This window comes from Chroicocephalus ridibundus, chromosome 11 (genome assembly GCF_963924245.1).
Source record: "Chroicocephalus ridibundus chromosome 11, bChrRid1.1, whole genome shotgun sequence".
NCBI classification, from domain to species: Eukaryota; Metazoa; Chordata; class Aves; order Charadriiformes; family Laridae; genus Chroicocephalus; species Chroicocephalus ridibundus.
The window spans coordinates 17571115-17590682 of record NC_086294.1 but is presented as its reverse complement, the minus strand read 5'-3'; the positions used below and the strand labels follow the sequence as shown (position 1 = coordinate 17590682).

The window sequence follows — 19568 nt, the reverse complement described above, 5'->3', positions numbered from 1 at the left end:
TTGCCCTGAAGGAGCAGTATTCATGTATAGGAGACTGCACTTCATTTCACTTGTAGCAGTGAGGAGGTTGCTTCAGGTGTCTCTGGGTGGTCTGTCTGGTTTCTATTTTTGTGGCTGGCCCATGAAGTTAGGGATGGAGAGCCTCCAGCTTCTTTCCAGCTACAACCGAGCTCCAACGGCCCTGAAATTCCCCTTTGCTTTGCTGGCTCTGTCAGGACAGAGCCTTGGAACAGGCTGGGCTCCCTGTGCTCAAGGAAGGGGCTCGCAGAAGAGACCAGGCTCGTGCTTGATTTTGCTTTTCCAAGGACACAGATCACCAGCGACTGCCGAGTTCCCTGAGCCTGGTTTGGGCCCAGCTGATGTTCTTTATTTCTTCTTGTGGAGAAGTCTGCTAAGATGTATTTGTTCTTGTGCAATGTCTAAACCTTGTTCCTTGAACGGTAGGTACTAGCGCAGTGTGAAGAATAAGGAATGTTAATTTAAAGATTTTTAAGGACAAGCTGTTGAGTTTCTTTTTTTTTTTAAGCTGCATAAGACTGCCTATAACATTTCAGGCTAAAATTTCTATCAGAGTTTCTTATTTTTGTTTGTTTCCTAGTATGTCCAAGCTTTTCTCATCAGCAATTCTTGTTCTCTCTATGCTTTCAAATCTTGGAGAGTTCTCATATGCCTCCCTTCCTCTTTGTCATATAGACAAATAGTGCACATTAATTCTTTGATTTAATCCTTCTTAATAAGCCTGTTCCTCCAGGGATTAATTATTTTAGTTTCTGTACTGAATCTTGCACTTTGTTGACATCTTGTACTGGGAGCCTACAACTGAGTGCAGTATGAAATTGAAAGCTCATCCCTCATTAGTTTTTCATGCTCTCATTTGGATAACCCCTTTCCAGGTTCATTCCTCCAACACAGCATAAGAGAAGGAAGGTTAAAATAAGCCTGTCTGTAGGACATGGAAAGGAAAACAAGACCCAGCTGTAGCAAAATTTCGGTGCTTTTGTTTCCCCTCACTCTTATGGGCATCCAGTTGAAGCAAAACGCATTTAGCTGAGAAGGACGCATTAGTCTGATGAGTAACTGCATTGGTCATCCCTGGACCTGTGGCCAGATTTGGGGTTTGAGCTGTTGCATGGAACAGTGTGAAGTGGGTGTGAGATGCTCTCTCCCGGGTGGGAATTTTTGCCTGCTGGGGGTCTTGCTTTCACTGGAGAAGCTATTGTCAGGAGCTGCAGACCAGGGAGTCCTGGTTCTGCCACGGTGCACGTCTTTCTAGGATGGTGATTTCGGTGTCAGCTTCCTGAGCCTGCTCACTGGGTGCTTGGGTGGGCGCTGGGGCTGCTGTGCGAGAAGGGGTGGTAGAGCACAGCGGAGGAGGAGGAGGAGGCGATGGGAATGGCCCAGGCCAGAGCTGGCTCCGGCTGCCCTGCAGCTTGCATTCTGCAGCTCACGCACTCCTTTGGAGTAGGAAATGTTGCTGCAGTGACGTTCTTCCAAAGGGAAGATTCAGGATTTCTATAACATAACTTTAAACTACTTTAAATGCTAAGTTTCAACTCACATGAACTTAATATATTAAACTTTTTTTAATATAGTAAACCTTTTTCTCCAGTTTGTGGTCTGGATCCTTTTGTCTTGTTTACCGGAGCAAAGACCTAGACTCTGTTTCCTACTGTTAATGGATCTGATCCAGCTCTACTGAATTCAGGATGAAGACTGTTTTTGGGAGTCTGCAGCAATGCTTTGGAGAAAGTCTTTGGCCTGTCTTATATAGAAGGTCAGACTAAACTGCTTTAATATTTATGAATCCATTTATGAATCCTGGCCTTGAGATTTATGAATGTGACACCCGTTGACTTCAGTGGGTGGTGATTTGTGCCTTAAGCAAATACATTTTTGAAAAGAAACTTGTGTAGCAACTATCTCATTTTGTGAGAGTTTGAGCTGAAGAGCTTTCCAGTCGAACTGCTTTTGTTTTCTTGCAGAATGTCAGTTCATTTTTATTGCTGAGGGTAGGACTCAACTATGCATTTTGTCAAAGTGACCTCAGAAATGCTTCGTTTCAAATGGTTCCCTGTGTTAAAATTGGGAAAGTTAATCCTTTTGGATCTTGCTGTTAGCAAATTCATGGACTTGATATTCATGGTTTTCCTCCCTGAAAGATTAAAATTGAGAAACTCTGTTGCAGGGAACTGCAATTACTATTCCCTGCTTGCAACAACAGCAATCAAGTTTACAATCCCCCGAGTCTGCAAGATCTGCCGCATTTATCATTTTCATTCTTAACAGCTATTTAATAATTCACCTCATTCCCACTTGGAATTACACATACCTGTGGACATCAAGCCTAGAGACTTTCCAAAATGTTCTTGCTTAAGCATTATTTTAACTAAAAGAGCTGCTTGTCTCTGTTTAAAAAGCTACAGAGTTGTAACAGCTCTTGCAGGTGAATTCTTTGGAAATGAGGTTCCCGCTGTTGGGGGCGGAGGCACCCGAAAGGTGGAAACCAACCTGGCGAAGGTGCGATGCTGTTTCCCTGTAGGGCAGCTGCAGGGAATCCTGCTCTGAATTTACCTGCTCCCAAGTCTCTGTTACGCTTTTGCAGGCTGTACTCTGTATTTGCTGCAGATACTCATTTTGCAGAAAGCCATGTTTTTGTGTATTACCTAAACCTTTTGAAAATGAGCTTTACCTCTGTGATATACCAGGATTCAGAGGTGAGCGGCTGCTAGGATGGAGCAGGTTGTGGGGGACGGAGGCAGGAGATTTCCTGAAGGGAAGCGATGCTCAGGGTCCTGGCCTCGTCTCCTGCACTGCTGGCCCTAGGCAGGCACTGAGTGACAGAGGTGAGAATCTGGTAATTTTCTTGTAAAGGCAGAGAAGTTGGAAGCAATGTTTTTAGCATTGTCCGCTGGTAAAAGCCAGGCACTGTGGCCAGGACGCTTGTCTTGGAATCTGCTGGCATTGCTTTGTGAAATCACTTTAATTGTGCCTGTTTTCTTGATGGTTCAGTGAGAATGAGACACAGTCTGTCTTACTATTGTGTCTCTTAAAAACCACAGAAAACCCTTCTGAGTTTCTAAAATGAATTCTATCAATGCCATACGAATGGAAGATTTGGGTCCAGATTCTCATCTGCTATAAACTAATGCAGTTTTCTTAACTTCAGGTTATATTGGCTCCAGATTTGTCCCACTGCTAATACTAATCACACCTGCAATTGTGGAGTGACTAAACTGGGCTCCAGGGACAAAATTTTATTTTTGGTAGCAGTGGAAGCGTATAGATGCATGAATGGGTGGATACCCATCCGCCCTTGAGCTACAAGGACTGCGCGAAAGCAGCCTATCATGAAAGGACTCTTGGTACGAATAGCTCTTGTATGGTGCTTTTCATTAGTCGATCTCAAAGCGCATTAAAATGTGACCTTATGCCCATTCTGCAGAGGATAAATAGGGGCCCGAAGTTAGATGCAGCTTTCACAGGGTTTCCCAGCAGGCTCTCCCTCTCTGTCAGTCTGTCTGTGCAATTCCTATGTGGATACATAATTATCTCCCCCCTTGATTTTTTGAGGATATGTGAAAATAAAGCAACTTAATTGCAGACTGGCTTGAAAAAAAGCTGAAAAGCACTCCTTTAGACTAACAGTAATAAAAATATATATGCTCAGTTAAAAACTTTCCTTCTCTCCCCTTCCCCATCCAGCCTGAGACTGAGTAAATCAGCGTGGCTTTAGGGCAGCAGCACACACACCACAATAAGCGGCAGCGTGTTCCAAATGTTTGCTACAACTCCTTCAATACCTCCATTCACTGTAAAGAAAGATGAATTTGCAGCACTGCACAACTCTTCCTCTGCAGTGCTTCAGTACTTCGAGGCATGTATGACATAAGAAGCCTTTTTTTTTTTTTCTTTTTTTGCATTGTTATCTATATGAATGAAGCTAAATGGAAATAAACCACAGAGCACATCTGTTCCTGAATCAATGTACTGCGGGATTGGGAATGAATACATTGCAGAACTGAAAATGTTGAGAGATCCCATGTGGGCAGGGGGGAGTTTGGAAAGTCTGTGTAATGTCCTTACTTCTGCCGCAGACCTTCTGGGTGACCTCGCTCCAGTCGTCAGAGCTCCTGGTGCATCAGGTCCATTCTAATGTAATTGAACCGATAATATTTCCATACTTGACTTCAGTGTTGGGAGGACACGTCTGTGGCTCTTTAGAAAAAACATGTTCCTGTGGTTCTAAGACCTAGAGCAGGATCATAAATAAAAATAGCTATTGGAATTTGCTTTCAAATTCACTGCCCAATACTAGTGCTAGGCTTGGTCCAACGTATAGCAGTCGTGTATTTAGCGTACAAGCACATTGATATAAAAATAGAATAAGACCTTGTCCAATATGCTGTCCTACAAACATAAATATTTTCTCTTTCAAGTCATCTACAGAGTATTTTTGGCAAGGATGCAGTGAAATGTAAATCTCCTCTCTCTGTTTCTCTGCAAATTGATTGTTGGGAGGATCCCAGATTGCAAATTCCCCTCTGGAGGCTTCATTGACATTGCAGGGCGTGCAGGCTCCCAACCCAGGCACTGGGCTTAAATGCCAGGTAGTTTGAACCTCCCTTTGGTCACAAGAAAATCCCTGAAATTCAGGACTGTATTTAGTTTTTGCTCACGCACAGGTACATTGCGTGGCTGGTTACCTTTTTCAGAATCAAACCCTCAAAAAAAATAGTGCTCTCTATTTACAGAAATACTGTTTCTATGAGTTTCAGAAACACTCTCGTTTTCTAGTTTACTGATTTAATTAACTAAGACAGTTAGATTTATTTTTTTTTATATTAATTTCAGGTTTGTTCACGCTTAATTTTAGCTTCCTATCTGTATCACGTGCTTGGAGACTGGGAAGTAAATCTGCCTTTATATGGCAATAAGAAACTTCGTAAAGCTGTACTAATGAGGAAGAAAATGAACATTAATTAAACTTGCGGTTACAGGATGGGCTGAGGCTCTGGAGTCCTGAAGCAGCAGCTAGAAGGGTTACTTCATTACAGCCTAGAACAGGGAGCTGCGATGGGAATGGGAATGAGGAGACAATTAAGTTGCTCACCAAGTGCAGAGCCAGCGAGACATTTAATTATCCACAGGAGCTAACGCTCTAAAACCTGGAGTTTTTTGTAGATCTAAATATGTCAGGCAGTTTTTCTGTCAAATTAGACTTTTAAAGAATGCCTTTAGAAATGCGAGAGGAGTTGGGGATGTTGAGGAGACTGGAGAAGAGACCTGCTTTTCAGCTGAGCTCTGTGGTGTGGTGGCACGCTGTTGGCAGGTCTCCTGGGCTAGAGAGGGGGTCTCCATGGTGGGATGGGACCAGTGTAATTACCCTGGGCAGAAAGCCCTAAGTGGAGATGGCGACCTGATGGTGGAGTGGACTTGCCTTGTAAAGCTTAAGTGCTGGAGAAGGGTCCGTGTGGCCGCTGCCATTGCTGGTATCTGTAGATCCTGTGGTCCTTGCAAGCCTTGGAAGCAGGTCTTCAGGAATGCGCAGGAGCCCCATTACCCCCAAAAGAGATTAGTGGAGCTCTAAACCCCAGCCCTGTGTATTGCAATGGACTCATTTATAACTTATCGATGTAATTCTTGTCTTAATTAGACAGGACAGTCACTCTCTGCCTTCCCTGTGAATTTTTTTCCTGTGTGGCTTTCACTTCTAAATAACCATCTAGCAAGCCTTAGCAGAGGTTTTGATTCTCTGAACTGCAGTTTCCTTTTGATTAAGTGTCTTCTGCTCTAGTCTTTAATGCATATTAATGAGTGCTAAGCAATGCTTGACTTGAGTAATTTGCAGCTGGGATCTAAAAACCCTTGGAAGGAAGGCCTGGGGATGTCCCCCATGGGACATTACAGTGGGATATTATAGGCTCTTTGCTACAGTTTGGTGCATTCCGAAGGCAAACACTTTTTCAATTAATTTATATTTTTATTAGTCACAGGACATGGTCGCTGCTGCCATTGTTATTTAGCAATATTCCCGTGTTCACTTTGGTTTCAAGTTAAGAGTCCCAGAAGAGGAGGGGAAGAGGTAACGGTTAGCTCAGCATTTTTTCTAGAATTGGAAGTGCTTTCCATGGCAGATGCTCAATTACACAGCACGTGTGTGACTGCAGGTAGGGGGGTCACAGCTGATCCGTAACTGCTGGACAGTCCCAGGATGGGCAATAGGCAGTATAGGACAGAAAAACCACTGTTGTGAGCCATTACCTTTAAGCTCTTATTTCCTGAAAGCAACTACTGTTCCTCTGTTCAGAACTTGGGGAACCACGACACTGATAATTGAAAGTCTTATTTCTGCTTTCACATCCCCTGGAGTAAATGTCCAGAGGATGTCAAGGATTCTCTGAAGTCCTTCTGGTCTAAGCTGTGTTGAAGGGAAGGGGCAGATTTGCTCAAACAAGGCAGTATTTCTGATTTAGTCATCCAGAGGCATTCTCCAGGAAATTGCAGCAACTTAATGCTCTCTGTTGTCATCATAAACTCGGTGGTAGTCTAACGGTTGTTGTGGCACGCCAAGCTCGCACAAGGGTAATGGCATCCATGGATAAGAACAGGAGTGGTGGTGAAGGGCATGGGCAAACCCGTGCTGCTGGAGCGGTGCTTGCTTGGCTGGGTGCAACGCTGGGGTTCGGTTGATGACTAAAAGTGATCTCACTTTCATGGTGGCTTTTTGAGGGTGTTCTGAGTACTATCAGAAAAAATGCATTAGGCAATTCATCTTGAGCTTTTCGTGTTCAAAGCACTTGGCAAAAAAAATAACAAATCAGCCCTTGTAATTATCCCGCAAGGCTGTTATGCTGGTTCAGAGGTGGAGAAATGGAAGTAAAGAGGTTAAATGCCTTGCTCAAAGCAGCAAGGAAATGTGTGGTGGAGACATTCAGGAGCCCCACGTATTTCTTAATGAATCATTTATAACTATGGGTATATTATTAGGCAGATGGCTTGAACTGTGGATTGCTGTAGGACTCTGGCTTGCAGTCTAAATGAATTTTCTTCTTAAAATCTTAAACAGTCATATTTTCTTACTTTACTTCATGATAATATGTTGGCTAATTCAAAGGCTGTGTAGGATATACAATATATAGACATATATAATTCTTTTACTACTCAAATGCACACTAATTCATTCCTAATACTTCTGACCAAAAACGACTGATAGGTTTCTTAAGACTAAAGAAAAAGAGAAATTCCAGTGTAAGAGGCAAAGTTATTTTACTCCAAGATTAAAATGAAAAAAAGAAGTGTTCGGCCATGTTTGAAGGTTAAATTCCTTCCTTTCTACACTCCAGCAGGATTAGGGAGGATGCTGCCATGGGGATGTACAGGGTGGTGTCATGTCTATCAGAGAAGCAGAGTGTGAAGGAAGAGCCCCTGGTGGACGGCCAGCTATTTGGCAGTATTCAGTGCCCCGTGAATCCCCCTGCGTGCAAAAGGGTCAGCACCAGGCACAAGGATCTGCAGGAAACATCAGCGTTTGACCACTGTTGTTATTTTTTATGTCTTGGGAACCAGCACTCAAATATCTCTTTGGTTTAGTCTTACAGTCTGTCCCAGGGTGTTGCCTTCATCTCCTCAGGGAGGAGACTTCACTCTGAACAGATGTTTTGTTTTCCAAAAGGCCACCATGCCCTGGAAGCTAAAGCTTACCTATAAAAGTTGCTCTGCTGTCTAATCAGTTCAGCTACTGATTGTAGATGTTGCCTCCCTGTTAATTTTCTTAGAAGATCTAAATTCCTCCGAACTCCCGTCAGTACCCCAGCTGCGTCCCGCGGCGTTTTCCCCAGGATCCTGAAGTATGGGCTGCATTTTAAACTAAGATCTGGCACTAGCTGCTTAGTTAACGGTGGGTTTAATCAATCTAGAAATACATATGAACACGCGTGCCACCATATAGCTTACTTGCAAAAGGCAAAATCATGTTTTCTTCACGTGACAGTCAGGCTCTCTGTGTGTTTCTCCTGGGCGTATGTATGGCGTGTGCATCGTATTCTGTGTGGTCGAGCGTGCAAATGCTTGTTCCCTCTTGATCTTTAGTTGCGCATTTCTCATAAAAAGACTTTAAGATTTCTGGATATAATATTTAATATCCAGAAGACGCATGTGTGTATACAATTAAAATATACATTAAACGGAGAATAACATCAATTCTGAATTTTTCATGCATTCCTTTTTACAGTAAAAGATCAGTTGCTGTCTCTCTGGGTTCGGCACTTATTTTCTTGGTTGTCTTAGCTTCCTTGAGCTGCTGAGCCTGTCTCACCTTTTTTGTGTCTGATGTAGAATCTAAATTAGATAAGAAGAAACAGGACAGGATTTCAAATTCAGTTTCCTCTGTAGAGGCAGGATGGCATCAGTTTAAATTGCCTCGATATAATTTTGCTTCTTTAATCCTTCCCCTTCAATCTGTTTTTGTATACATTATATATATGAAATCTGGGACTGGAAATCTTGCCCAATGTAAGTTAAGACATGACAAATGAACCTGACATTTTTCCAAGGAGGGAACCAGAGAACATACTGTATTTATAGCAGTAGGAACATAGTTTGCTGCTTGTAGAAGAAAAATAGGCGTTGTATGAGAACTTTAGTGCTGGGATATGATACGAGTGTTTAGACGATACTTGTTTCAAGTGCGGATACTTGGTTCAAAGGGGACAAACTGGTTCTTCTGGGAACTTGAGGTAGGGCTTCACCCAGCAGAGGATTTAGGCTCCCAGAAGCTCAGATAGCGAGACGAAGTGTGTCATGGTGTCAAAATATTCTCCTGTGCCCAGTCTGAAAGTCCGGTGACTCTGGGGTCATCAGTGGGCAGAGTGGGAAAGAGCATGATGAAGGAGATTCTGAAGATCAGATCTGGGACTTCTCTCGATAATAACCTAAACAATTTCTTTCACTTTAATAGTAAGACTTACTGTTTGCAAGCTAAGAATTCATTAGTTTAAGTTCTCAAACACAGATGTGCAAACATATGCAGAAAAATTGATTCAAGCCAGCCATCTCTGTGAGCCAGCTCCTGGCTGCTGTGACCTTCTGCAGTAGGGCAGGACTGCAAGAGGAGACAAATGCAGGCAATCCAGGTGCCCGGGTTGTTTCACCTGCATGAACTCATGAAAAGACTTTTTTGTTTAAAGTTTTTAAACTTTCTGGGGGTTTCCCCTGAACACAGGGAGAATCGCTTGGGCGATGTTCCTTTGAGGTGCTCTGTAGAAGTGCAAATGTCTCTTTTTTTCATACCAGGGTATCTGGTCCCGTCTGAATAAGTTTTTATCTCTTGGCAGTGCACTACTGACACCTTTTCTAAACCAGTTGTGGCTAATTCTTGAAAGAGTATTTTGTCAGTGGAACCCTTTGTGTCAAGAGGGAAATAATAACAAAGCTGCCTTGCCTGCATGTAAGAGGTAGTACTTTTCCATCTTGCTTCTGAACAGAAAGGATGACTCTACAGTTTTTGACTGTTGAACTGCACATCAGGACCAGCTTATGGCACTGAACTGATCCTTTTATTTAGCAGAGATGGTAAACACTGGAGTGGTCTGGAGCTGACAGGTAGCTAAGGTCATAGTACGTCCATTGTAGCTTGTTTCTAATGGAGAGTGTATTTCCTAGACAGATTTTTACACCCATGCTGTGCTCCTGTGGTTTCAGGAGAAGTCCTTTTGGTTCAGGGTTGTACCTTTTGTCCTTTCTTGTCAAGTTGGGGAAATGATGCTTCGTTTTGCTCTAATAAAGAATTCACCTGGTTTCCTCTCTGCATCCTAATTGCTCTCTAGAGAGCACTAAAGTGTGCTTAAGCATATTGTAACTGTTTACTCACAACGTCTGCTGTATGTGCAGTAACGCAAAATGTTCGATCTCTGCCCTGTCGCTGCAGGCTGGCATGATTCGCACAGACAAGGACGAGTTCTTCATTGAACCTCTGGAGAAGGGGGCCCAGGAGGAGGAGGAGGGAGGAGGCAGGACGCACGTGGTCTATCGCAGAGCAGCTGCCAAAAAGCAGCTTCCTATTGAGAATGCGGATACCCTGTATAAAGGTAAGGCAGAGATGTTAACGTCAGCTGATGTATAAAGTGTATCTGAAGGCACGGAGCCAGTGCGATCTGCTGTCTCTGGCTTTTTTATCCTTGAAAATGGAAATGCGTTCTTCTCCCTCTGTGGATGAAGAGGTAGGGAAGGAGTTGAACACTTTGCATGGGGTAGGCAACCACTGGAGCAGCCAAAACCATCTCCAGGGTGGTGGAACTGTGTATGCTTTAAAGAGTTTCCTTGGCTCCGGAGATAGCCAGCATAAAGTCGTGTGTTCCACTGTGTCCCTGGATCAGAGCAGGGGACGGTGGAGGGAGCAGCGGGGACAGGTAGCAGTGCTGACATTGCAAAGGCTGTGTTGGAAGGCTGCACCAAGGACACCGAGGCTGACACGGTACACAGGCTTCTCACCGATGGTGTCTTCACTGGACTGGATTTAATTCCAGGGAATTAAATTAATAGGGAAAGAATGGTATTTTCAGATATGAACACAAAATTGATTGATTTATTTATGTGTTTCCAAGTACGGAATCTAACGTACTAAGTATGTGATAGACGGTGATGGAATAACAGGAGCTAAACATAAACACCTGTTCTATGTAGTATTTTCTCTGGTAACTGCTCGGATGTTGCACCTTTTTTGCTGAATAAATAAGGAATGCAAATCTGGTAAGTGGATGTTTTGACAGCTGATGTTAACACTGAGATTAACTGGGTCGTTTGAGTGGAAACAACAAAATCGCTCGATTTTTATTCCAAATGCGTGTACGAAACTGCAGTCTTATTTGCAGCATATACCCTAGTATTGTCTTACTGCTATAAAATACGTTTTTAAGCATAAAACTGTGTGTTAGCTTGTCCTCTGTAGAAATCTCCGCAACGATTCTCATCTCTCCACTATGCTCCCTTAATCATTTTCAAAAGACAAAGAATATGGTACCTCTTGTAAAAGTATACCATCACTCTTGCATATAATGATGCCCAGAAACCACCTGGGGGAACAGATAGTCACAGAGATGGGGCACTGAAATTAGGACCAAGTGAATAATATAAATTTCTCAGTGTTCAAGTTGGAATGGGGAGAAAAAAGGAAGCAAGCAATAGCATTCAACTAACTTATTTTTCCACTTTGGCCATCAAAATGACCCATGAATTTTGTGAGTGATACAGTGCTGTATTGGGCTCTTCTAGTTGCCCTTGTACCCATTCTGGAGCAGAGCTGGGGGACGCAGGAGTCACAGTCCCAGTGCCACAATCCCAGCCTCACAGGATGGAAGTTGCTCTGTTAGTAGATGTTTATAAAATTATTGCAGTGTTGGGAAATATCAGCCAGTCACCGTGTTGCTTCTTAAACAAAAGAGACTTGATTTTATTCACACCTTATGGCAGTATTTTTGGTTTTGCATGGTAAATATTCCTCAGGAGTAGGAGTCTGGTACACAGAAAAGCATAAATTGTAGATCAGCTCCAGTTACTGGCATGCGGTACCTGCTGGAGGAAGGCTCTGACGGCAGGCTCTGAAACCACCGCTCTGAAACGCAGCGCCGTGCTGCGTGGCTTCTCGTGGAGCTGACGGCGGGGCTGCTCGTGGGCTGCCCGCCGTGACCAGCAGCAAAGCTGCGTGTGGTGTGAGATGCCACCAGACGTCTGCCGCTGTGTCACCTCACCTGCGCTGTGTGCTCACGTAAAGACTGAGGTTTGTGGGCTCTAGTACAGAGGCACAAAGTGATAATAGCCATCAGCCAGTGCTGTGGGATTAAAAAAGCAAAAGCAAGGCTGAACTCACGCAGGCCGGGCTGAGACGTAGCACTCATCGTGTCCGGAACAGCTGGTGTTGGTGATAGGTAGGAATAGTCGTGAGTTTTCATATTTCAAATTTTAAAATAAGGAAAAAATACTAAGAATGGTAATCTTTCCTTTCATCCGCCATCTTTTGAGTTGGAAAATTGATTAAAGATTAGTTTTTATTTTGGAAAAAAACCTCCAATGAACTATATGGGTTTTTTCCCCATGAAATTCTCTTTGCCTTTAACAACGGCCACTACAAAACCGGTCTGTTCTCATTTACTTTTTATTAAACCTGGCTTCCCACTTCTGATTTGCTCTAGGCAACGGGCGTGGAAAGGACAAGCTTTCAAAAACTGTAATTTTATTTTCCAGTTTGTCTTTTTCCAGAATGCATCTAGTTTTGGTTAACAAACGTCAAAATATTTAGTGACTGGGCGTTGATAAGCATTCTGTGCTGCGTGTTTCCATAGTGCTCTAAATTAATCAATGGACTTATTTAGGAAATACTTAGTAGGGCACTTTCAGCATGCTGTATCTATTTTAAAAAAAAAAAAAAAGAGGTTAACCAAGAGCACTCCTCCTCTTCCACCATCCCTGGAGACAACTGCATTGTTGCCAAGTCCCATAAATTTACATGTGATGAATTGTAACACTTGGACTATTTTTAAAGGTCCAGCCTCCAGGAATCTTATGAATATGTGATGACTTTTTTTTTTTTTTCCCTAGGTGAGCTTCTGGCTATTTTAACCGTTGATAAAAACTTCATGGGTTCTGACTGTGTAAATATCTTGAAGTAATGAGTAACAGAAAATATATGGTATTCCATAATTTTTAAGACAACATCTTTCAAAATCCCATGATATGTTAATTTAATCCCATGATTTGGGAGGGGATTGTGAGTCATGATTTTTGAATGTTTGGGTTTGGATAGATAGATATGAATTCCTTATAAATATTCCTATCTTTGGCACTCTTTTCACAAGAAATAGGACAAGCTGTTCTCTCCCCGGTGAAACAGGAGGTAAAGGAATTGAAAACTCCAAGAACTTGGAGCTGGGTGGGTCAGTCGTTGTTTCAAGGACCTGGGGCTTGTGCTGGGCAGTGGTCACGCTGGACATTTTGTGGTGCAAGAGCTTTGGGATGTACTTCACAGTCGGTGGGTCTGTTAGGATACTGCTCTTAGGGAAATCTCTCCAGGTTCTTGTTTGCAGAAGTGGGGCTGGGTCTGTGGAGCAGAAGATCCCAACTGGGCGGCAGGGGACCTCCTGTGGTGTAGGTCATGGGCCTGTGTGGTGCTCAGGGGGCTCTTCACGCCTCCTCTCTCCATGCAGAAGTGAAGAGCTCTTCATGCCCAACATGCTGCCTGAGCGGGTGGTTTCATTTAGTCATTTATTGGAGGCTTTGGGGGAAAACTTCGTCTAACTTTAGTTATTCCGGTAATGAATCGATACGGGGACATGGTCTAAATGTAGCGATTCTGGATGGTGGTTTGTTGGACTCAGTACCCTGAGTCAACGTGCAAGCTCCCGTGGCTGCCCAGGCAGAGAGCTGCAGCAGGGAGCTGCAGGACAGCAGGAGAGAGGTCCCTGAAGCTGAGGGACAGTTGATCTTCCCCAGAAGACAACTAGGACTAATGGAAGATCCATCGACTGGTTGTGAGGGTGGATTCACGCATAAAGAAAAAAAATGATATTTCCCCAACCGTGGAAGGAAATTGTAGATTGTGCTAATAGATATGGTGAGGTGGACCTGACAGCAGGGTTTTTCTAGCATTATCCATACGCTATTATCTATCTTTTATATTACAGTAAGGGAAATTGAGATTTCATTCCATCTGTTTCAAAAATATGAAGAAACAAAACCCACAACCTCCTAAGCCCCGGAGAGAGGAAGGTATGTGTCTTCTTTTATGAAGGCTCTGCTGACGTGCTGGGTTTTAAGAAGTGGACTGTGCTGGGAGAGGACGGGTGTGAAACGAGTGGCAGAGCTGTAGCCTGATTTCAGACCGTACCAAGTTTGCTTTTGCCTTTACGTAACACGCTATCAGAATATTGGGAAAAGCAAATACTTGTTTTGGCAGCCTGAATCATTGTGTTTTGACTGGTGTAGGATTACGTGGTGTTTGCGAGAATCACAGAGTAAAGGGTATTTCTACCTGTTTTTCCCCTCTCAAACAATACTATTTGTTAATGTACTGGAAAAATGTAAACATCGTATTTTAGGCAAGTAATAATCTGCAGCAGAGTGAAAGTCTGTGTGAGCTCACTACAAATTAGGGTGATTGTTTTGGAAAGAGAAATATTTTCATGTAGTGGTTGATGTATTGCAGGTATGGTGGGAATAAACTCTATTTTTTCTGGCAACTGCTTTTACTACTTGCATGCATATAATAATTTATCTTCCTCTAGATAAAAACAAGCAGCGTGTTGAAAATATTTTAATATTTCCAGTTGAATTCCTTCTCAAAAAGATGAGAAATATTGCTTGACAGCAGTAAAACTTCCTACACGATAGAACTAGAATTAAATAGGCAAGCTAGAGGAGGTTGTTTTTTTCCTTGAAACGGATGGATTTTTGCTTAAATGTTCTTTAGATGTTAAGTGAAGAGAAGGTAGGTATTTAATAAATGGTTATGGTGAGGTCTGGAAAACCAGCTTCATTTTTGTCTCTCAAGACAATCTGATTATCAGGCTTGTAAGCTTTATATCACATTTCCCCAGCTAAATTACTGCGTCTGTTATGTTGATCAACTGAGAGGAAATGATTATACTAAAACTTCCTTAAGGTTTGCCTTCTCGCTCAAAATCATTGTCTAAATACGCTGCTCTAAGTTTTATTGTATTGCTTGACTGATGAGAAACAGAAACTCAACTTTAGTTGACAGGTTTATTTACTGTACTGATGAAAGATGACCTTAGCCAAGAACAGTTTATTAGAAGGCAGCAAGGTAACTCTCCAAGTGTGCCTAAACCGGGCACACTGTTGTTTCTTTAACTGCTAATTAAATCTCTTGAAATGGCCAAACCCAGCCTGACACAGGTCCCATCATGAACATACTCTGGGCTGATGGGATGGAGAGACTCTCAGCCTCCGCCGGAGACTTGTGACCCCTTCCCATAGCAATACTTGGGTTTGTTCATGGTCAGACCCGCAGGGGGGTGGTGGCTTACGCTGAACGATATGAACGGTTTGTGTGACCCTGGAATGTACCTTTTTAGGGTGAAAAATGTCCTTTATAGTTTTTTAATGTCTACTACTGTTTCCTTTTTTGTACGTCGCGCGTGGCTAACATCCCCCGGCCATAAACACATGCTAGTCAGGAAAAAGGACTGAAATAAGTTGTTGCTTCTACTCCGCAGAGGCAACCCGCTCCTTTCTGACAGACACCCAAACCTCATCAGAGCAGAGCTGCTGTCGCTGGCATCTCCTGCCCCTCCGCGGTGCAAAAGGACAAAAGCCTTTCTCCTCCTCACGCTGATGGGATGTTCGGCAGTCCCGAGGGGCTGGGGGCCAATTTAGCAGGGTAGAAATTCATGTTGATTTAAACTGAAATAACAAAACACTAGAAGCTGTTGGAAAAGACGAAAAAGTTAAAAATATAATAAAGTTGTAACAATTCAGTTGCCAGAGCTTTGCAGGTTTTAAAGATGGCATTTCAGAAGACGACTCCTCCATCATAGCCCATCAAACTGTCGATGCCATTGATTTACTAATGTATTTAAATTACTTTTTAGAAACCAATGTGCATCTGGTGTATATTTTTCTGGATTGCCTGAAACGACACTCAGCTTGGCTGCAGGCTGGCTGGTTGCCATTCTAATTTACAGAAACTTTCCTGGTTACCTTTGCAGGGGAACAGTTCCTTCAGGAAACTGAAGTTTCTCCAAATTCAATCAATATTTCCTCTCAGCCTGTACTCCTGCTGATTAATTACCGTTCCCTTATTTTGCAGTCAGTAAGGCACTGATGGCAATATTTTTTGTCTCCTTCCTACATCATCTGTGCATGATAAATACATCTGTCTTTCTCCTGTCTTGGCTTTTCTCTGAATTTCACATTGCAGATTCATGGGGCTTTTCTGGGAAGAGAAAGATTGAGAATTCAGTTGCAATTCAACTTTTGAATAAGAAGCAAGGTTATGCACTTATGAAAAAATAAGTCTCTGGAGAGTGGTTTTTGGCCATTGGATGTCACCCTTCCCAGCCGTAGGCGCAGCTGGTGAAGCAGTTCTTCGCTAGCGCAGGCAAATAAGACTCTGCAGCAATTTTAATATGAAACTTCAGGATAAATCTAAAGGTTTCTGTTTTTATAACAGTGCAATAAATCATCTGGGGTGATTAGGTGAATGCTAAGGTGATGCTCTTACGTATGCTTGGTGTGAAATGCAAGGAATGGCCTCGTTTCTCTAGAGTTGATGGAATTCTCTTCCAAAGACCTCCCCAGCGGGTGGCCTTAGTGGGGCCACAGAATAGTCTCAGGTAAACTGTCAGCCTGTCCCGTGCTTCTGGGACAGTCAGTTTTCTTTTGCCTGGAAATAAAATTATAATGAAGATAATAGATTTTTTTTTTTTTTTTTTTTTTTTTTTTTTGGAATACTAGTAATTTTGCTGTGTTTTTTCGGGAGGTGGGGGGAAGGGAAGTACTCATGTAACTAAAGATGTGTGGTGTTGCATATGCGTACCGAGACCACAGTATAGCTGTGTGGGCTACTTTTACAGTGGGCTTTTCTGAATTTTTGAGTGCTTTGGAAGGTATATTGCAGCTTCAAAGGATTTTTGCTCTTAATTAAATATCTGCTTTTCCCAGATGCTAAAAATCGCTTTTGGAATGGTTGAACGTGCATCAAATACTTTCTCATTATTATTTATCATGACATCTAATGCTGTAGTCGCTGCGGCCCTGTTTTGTTTCGCTAGGAAAAGAAATCCTCTTGTAGATAAGTAAAATTGGTGGGGCAGCAGGGAGCGACGCAGAGCTGGATGCAGGTGCTGCACGGCGGAGCAGGGAGAGGCCGGAGCCGAGAGCTGCTGCACGGGCCGGCTCCGCGTCCAATTCCTGATGCTGAGCTGTCCTCTCCCTCTCCCATCCGCGCCACAGAACCGCGGTCCTTCCTTTAATAAACTCTCGCCGAATGTGGAATACAGAAACATATAATATTATGTTAAGAAGCTCAGTCTCTGTATTTGTCCCCACCATTCTCATTAGTTTGAGATCCATGTAGACTTTGAGGAGACACTTCAGTGCATGTACTTAAGTCAAATTGATTTCAGCGGGATTCGGATACGTACCTTAGGCCAAATGTTTTTTATTCTGAATGGAGGTGGATTCCTGTTTTGGTGCCTATGAGGCAAGTTACCGGAGCAAGTTAGTTACTTCCATTCAGATACGCCTGAATTAAAGGTGAACAACTTGATTATTTATGCTTGTTTAAATATCACTGATTTGCTTGTATCATTAGCTAAGGTAAAAATAAAATTAATTTAATTCTTGACTGATGAGTCCATTTTAGCCTCTCTACTAAATGCAGACACTATGATAAGGCTCTCCTAAGTGATTGCTGTGAACAGCTTACAGCTGGAGTTGAACATTACCAAATGTAGCTAAATATACCAAAATGATAATAAAGACGATATTGGTCTATAAAACAACCGTTTCCAGTTCTCATACAAATACTCCCGCAAAATTTTTGCGAGGAGCGCTGATGAAAGCGTGGGGAAAGTGCTCGTTTTATTTTTCACATTTTTATGTCAATTAGTTCAGCACTAGGGGTGTGTGAAACTAAGCTTGATTAATCACTTGTTTGTTTATGTTTACATTTAGTCAACACTTGTTTGTTTATAGACACGTTTATAGAGACAAAACATTTTTCAACAGATTTCATTAAGGTTCGTTTTTATTATTTCTTATAACACCCATTGATCTCACAATCCTTAGTTTAGCCTCTCAGTCTCCTGGGAGGAAAGACAGAGCAAAATATTTGCCGTTTGGACAAGAGTAACATAAACCTTGTTTTTCTTGAAAGCTGATCCTGTTTCTTGCTGGTAACAGCCGGGTGTAAGAGCGGAGTTCATCGGAGCAGCAGTTCCTAAGTCAGCCCTTGCCTCGGGAGCCCATGCGAGCGCTTGCGTGTGTGAGTGTGCGCAGCCGCCCACAGGCGTGCGAAGAGTTTTTGCTTATGAAAATGTATGTGCACACCCACACGCTTTCTGCAATTTCACATTTACTGGTGAGTTTTTCGCCGAAGTGTCATCCTATTGGGGTTTGTTTATTTACAAGCTGTGTTCATGTTGTCCAACCTGCTGAGAAAGAGAGAGGATGGCAACGATCCAGCGGGTTCTGGTGTCTCTGCCAGGCACAAAGGGGGAGAAACTTGTTCACAGAAAGACCTTAGTATTCTGTCCTGACAAACTGAAAGTGTTCTGCAACCCATATCTCTGTTTAGGAAATGGATTCTGGAACTGAGAATTCAAAAATATGGGTAGCATGTAGTGTTTGCTGTTTTGTACCATGGGATTCAAACTCTGTGTTTAATAACAATACGCAAAATAGCATCTGGTATGCGTCACTAAAATAAGCTCTAGTAGAAAATGCCGATAAACATCTTCTGTTTAAAATGTTTTCTGACTAAACGCGGCATAAATTTTGTCTGCTGTCCATGATAATGATGATGAAGTGGTTTGATCAGGCGAAAAGCTCCAGGCATCCTCAAATGAAAGCAATGGGCAAGCCCAGAGTTGCAAGGGAGATGGATATCCCTCAAACAGCTAAATTTCTGTCATTTCTTGCAACAGAAGAGCCACATGTGAGGCCTTGTGAAGTGGTCCAAGGATTAAAAAAGTGTTCTAGCTGGTTCTGACTGTTCTCAGCTGTGTGAAATCTGCTCCTCGGTGGCCGGCCACCGAAGCGATGCTGTGCGCTGCTGGTGTCTCGGTGCTTGCAGAAGAGGCACGGGGAGGGTCACTGCCTCTATAGCAGTGCGAGACCCACCTGACGAATGAGAAACAGATCGCTTGGTCTTTCTCTGCACTAATTTAATTAATGGTGGCTACTGGGCACCAGGCATGTCCCTACAAGCAAATGTGGTGTTGCTCATCAGCTCAACGCCAGTTAAAGGGAGAGTATTTCAGTGCCTCAGAGCTGGTGCTGTGTAGGCAGGCGTCATTGGGCATGTCCAACGCGAACGCCCAGGTCGCTAATGCCTGAGCTGTTTTCTTTAGCTCAGCGTGTGTATGGTAGGTTATGCATGATATCGCGCATTTAATCACTGCATTATGCACCGCTACCTTTAAAGGCTGTTCTTCCCACTGCCCAAACCCCATCTCCCAGTATCACCACGACTGCTTGTCCCGCTCCCTTTCCCGTTGCAATCACAGTCCCACGCGGCCCGGTGGGACGCAGCAGTGCAGACAACCAGCACTTACTTGCCTCTGCTCCCTGCTGGGTGAGCTGGCCAGAGGGAGAGGACACAGAGCATTTCACCTGCCTTTTGTAGACAGGGCGAGAGGGGGATGCAGCTCTTTGGGCCTGATTCTTCCTCTGGTGCATGCAGTGATGGGCAGGGAAACACATGCTTCGTGGACGCTCGTGCTTTAGCAAAGCATGTGTTCGGCTCGGTGGGAGGCTGGGGAGGACACCTGTAGTAACCCGGTGGTTGGTATGAATTAGGTGCCTGGTCTACAGAGCCTTGGTTTACAGCTAGAGCC

At 43.3% G+C, this 19568-nt stretch overlaps 1 protein-coding gene across 1 annotated transcript in view; it reads left to right on the top strand.

Annotated features, from left to right (window-relative positions):
* ADAMTS2 (ADAM metallopeptidase with thrombospondin type 1 motif 2) overlaps window positions 1-19568 on the top strand; it is a 187866-nt gene that overhangs the window by 59416 nt on the left and 108882 nt on the right. Inside the window, exon 3 of the mRNA XM_063349132.1 lies at window positions 9926-10085. Within this exon, the coding sequence (XP_063205202.1) occupies window positions 9926-10085 (160 nt within the window). The remainder of the gene's footprint in view (window positions 1-9925; window positions 10086-19568) is intronic.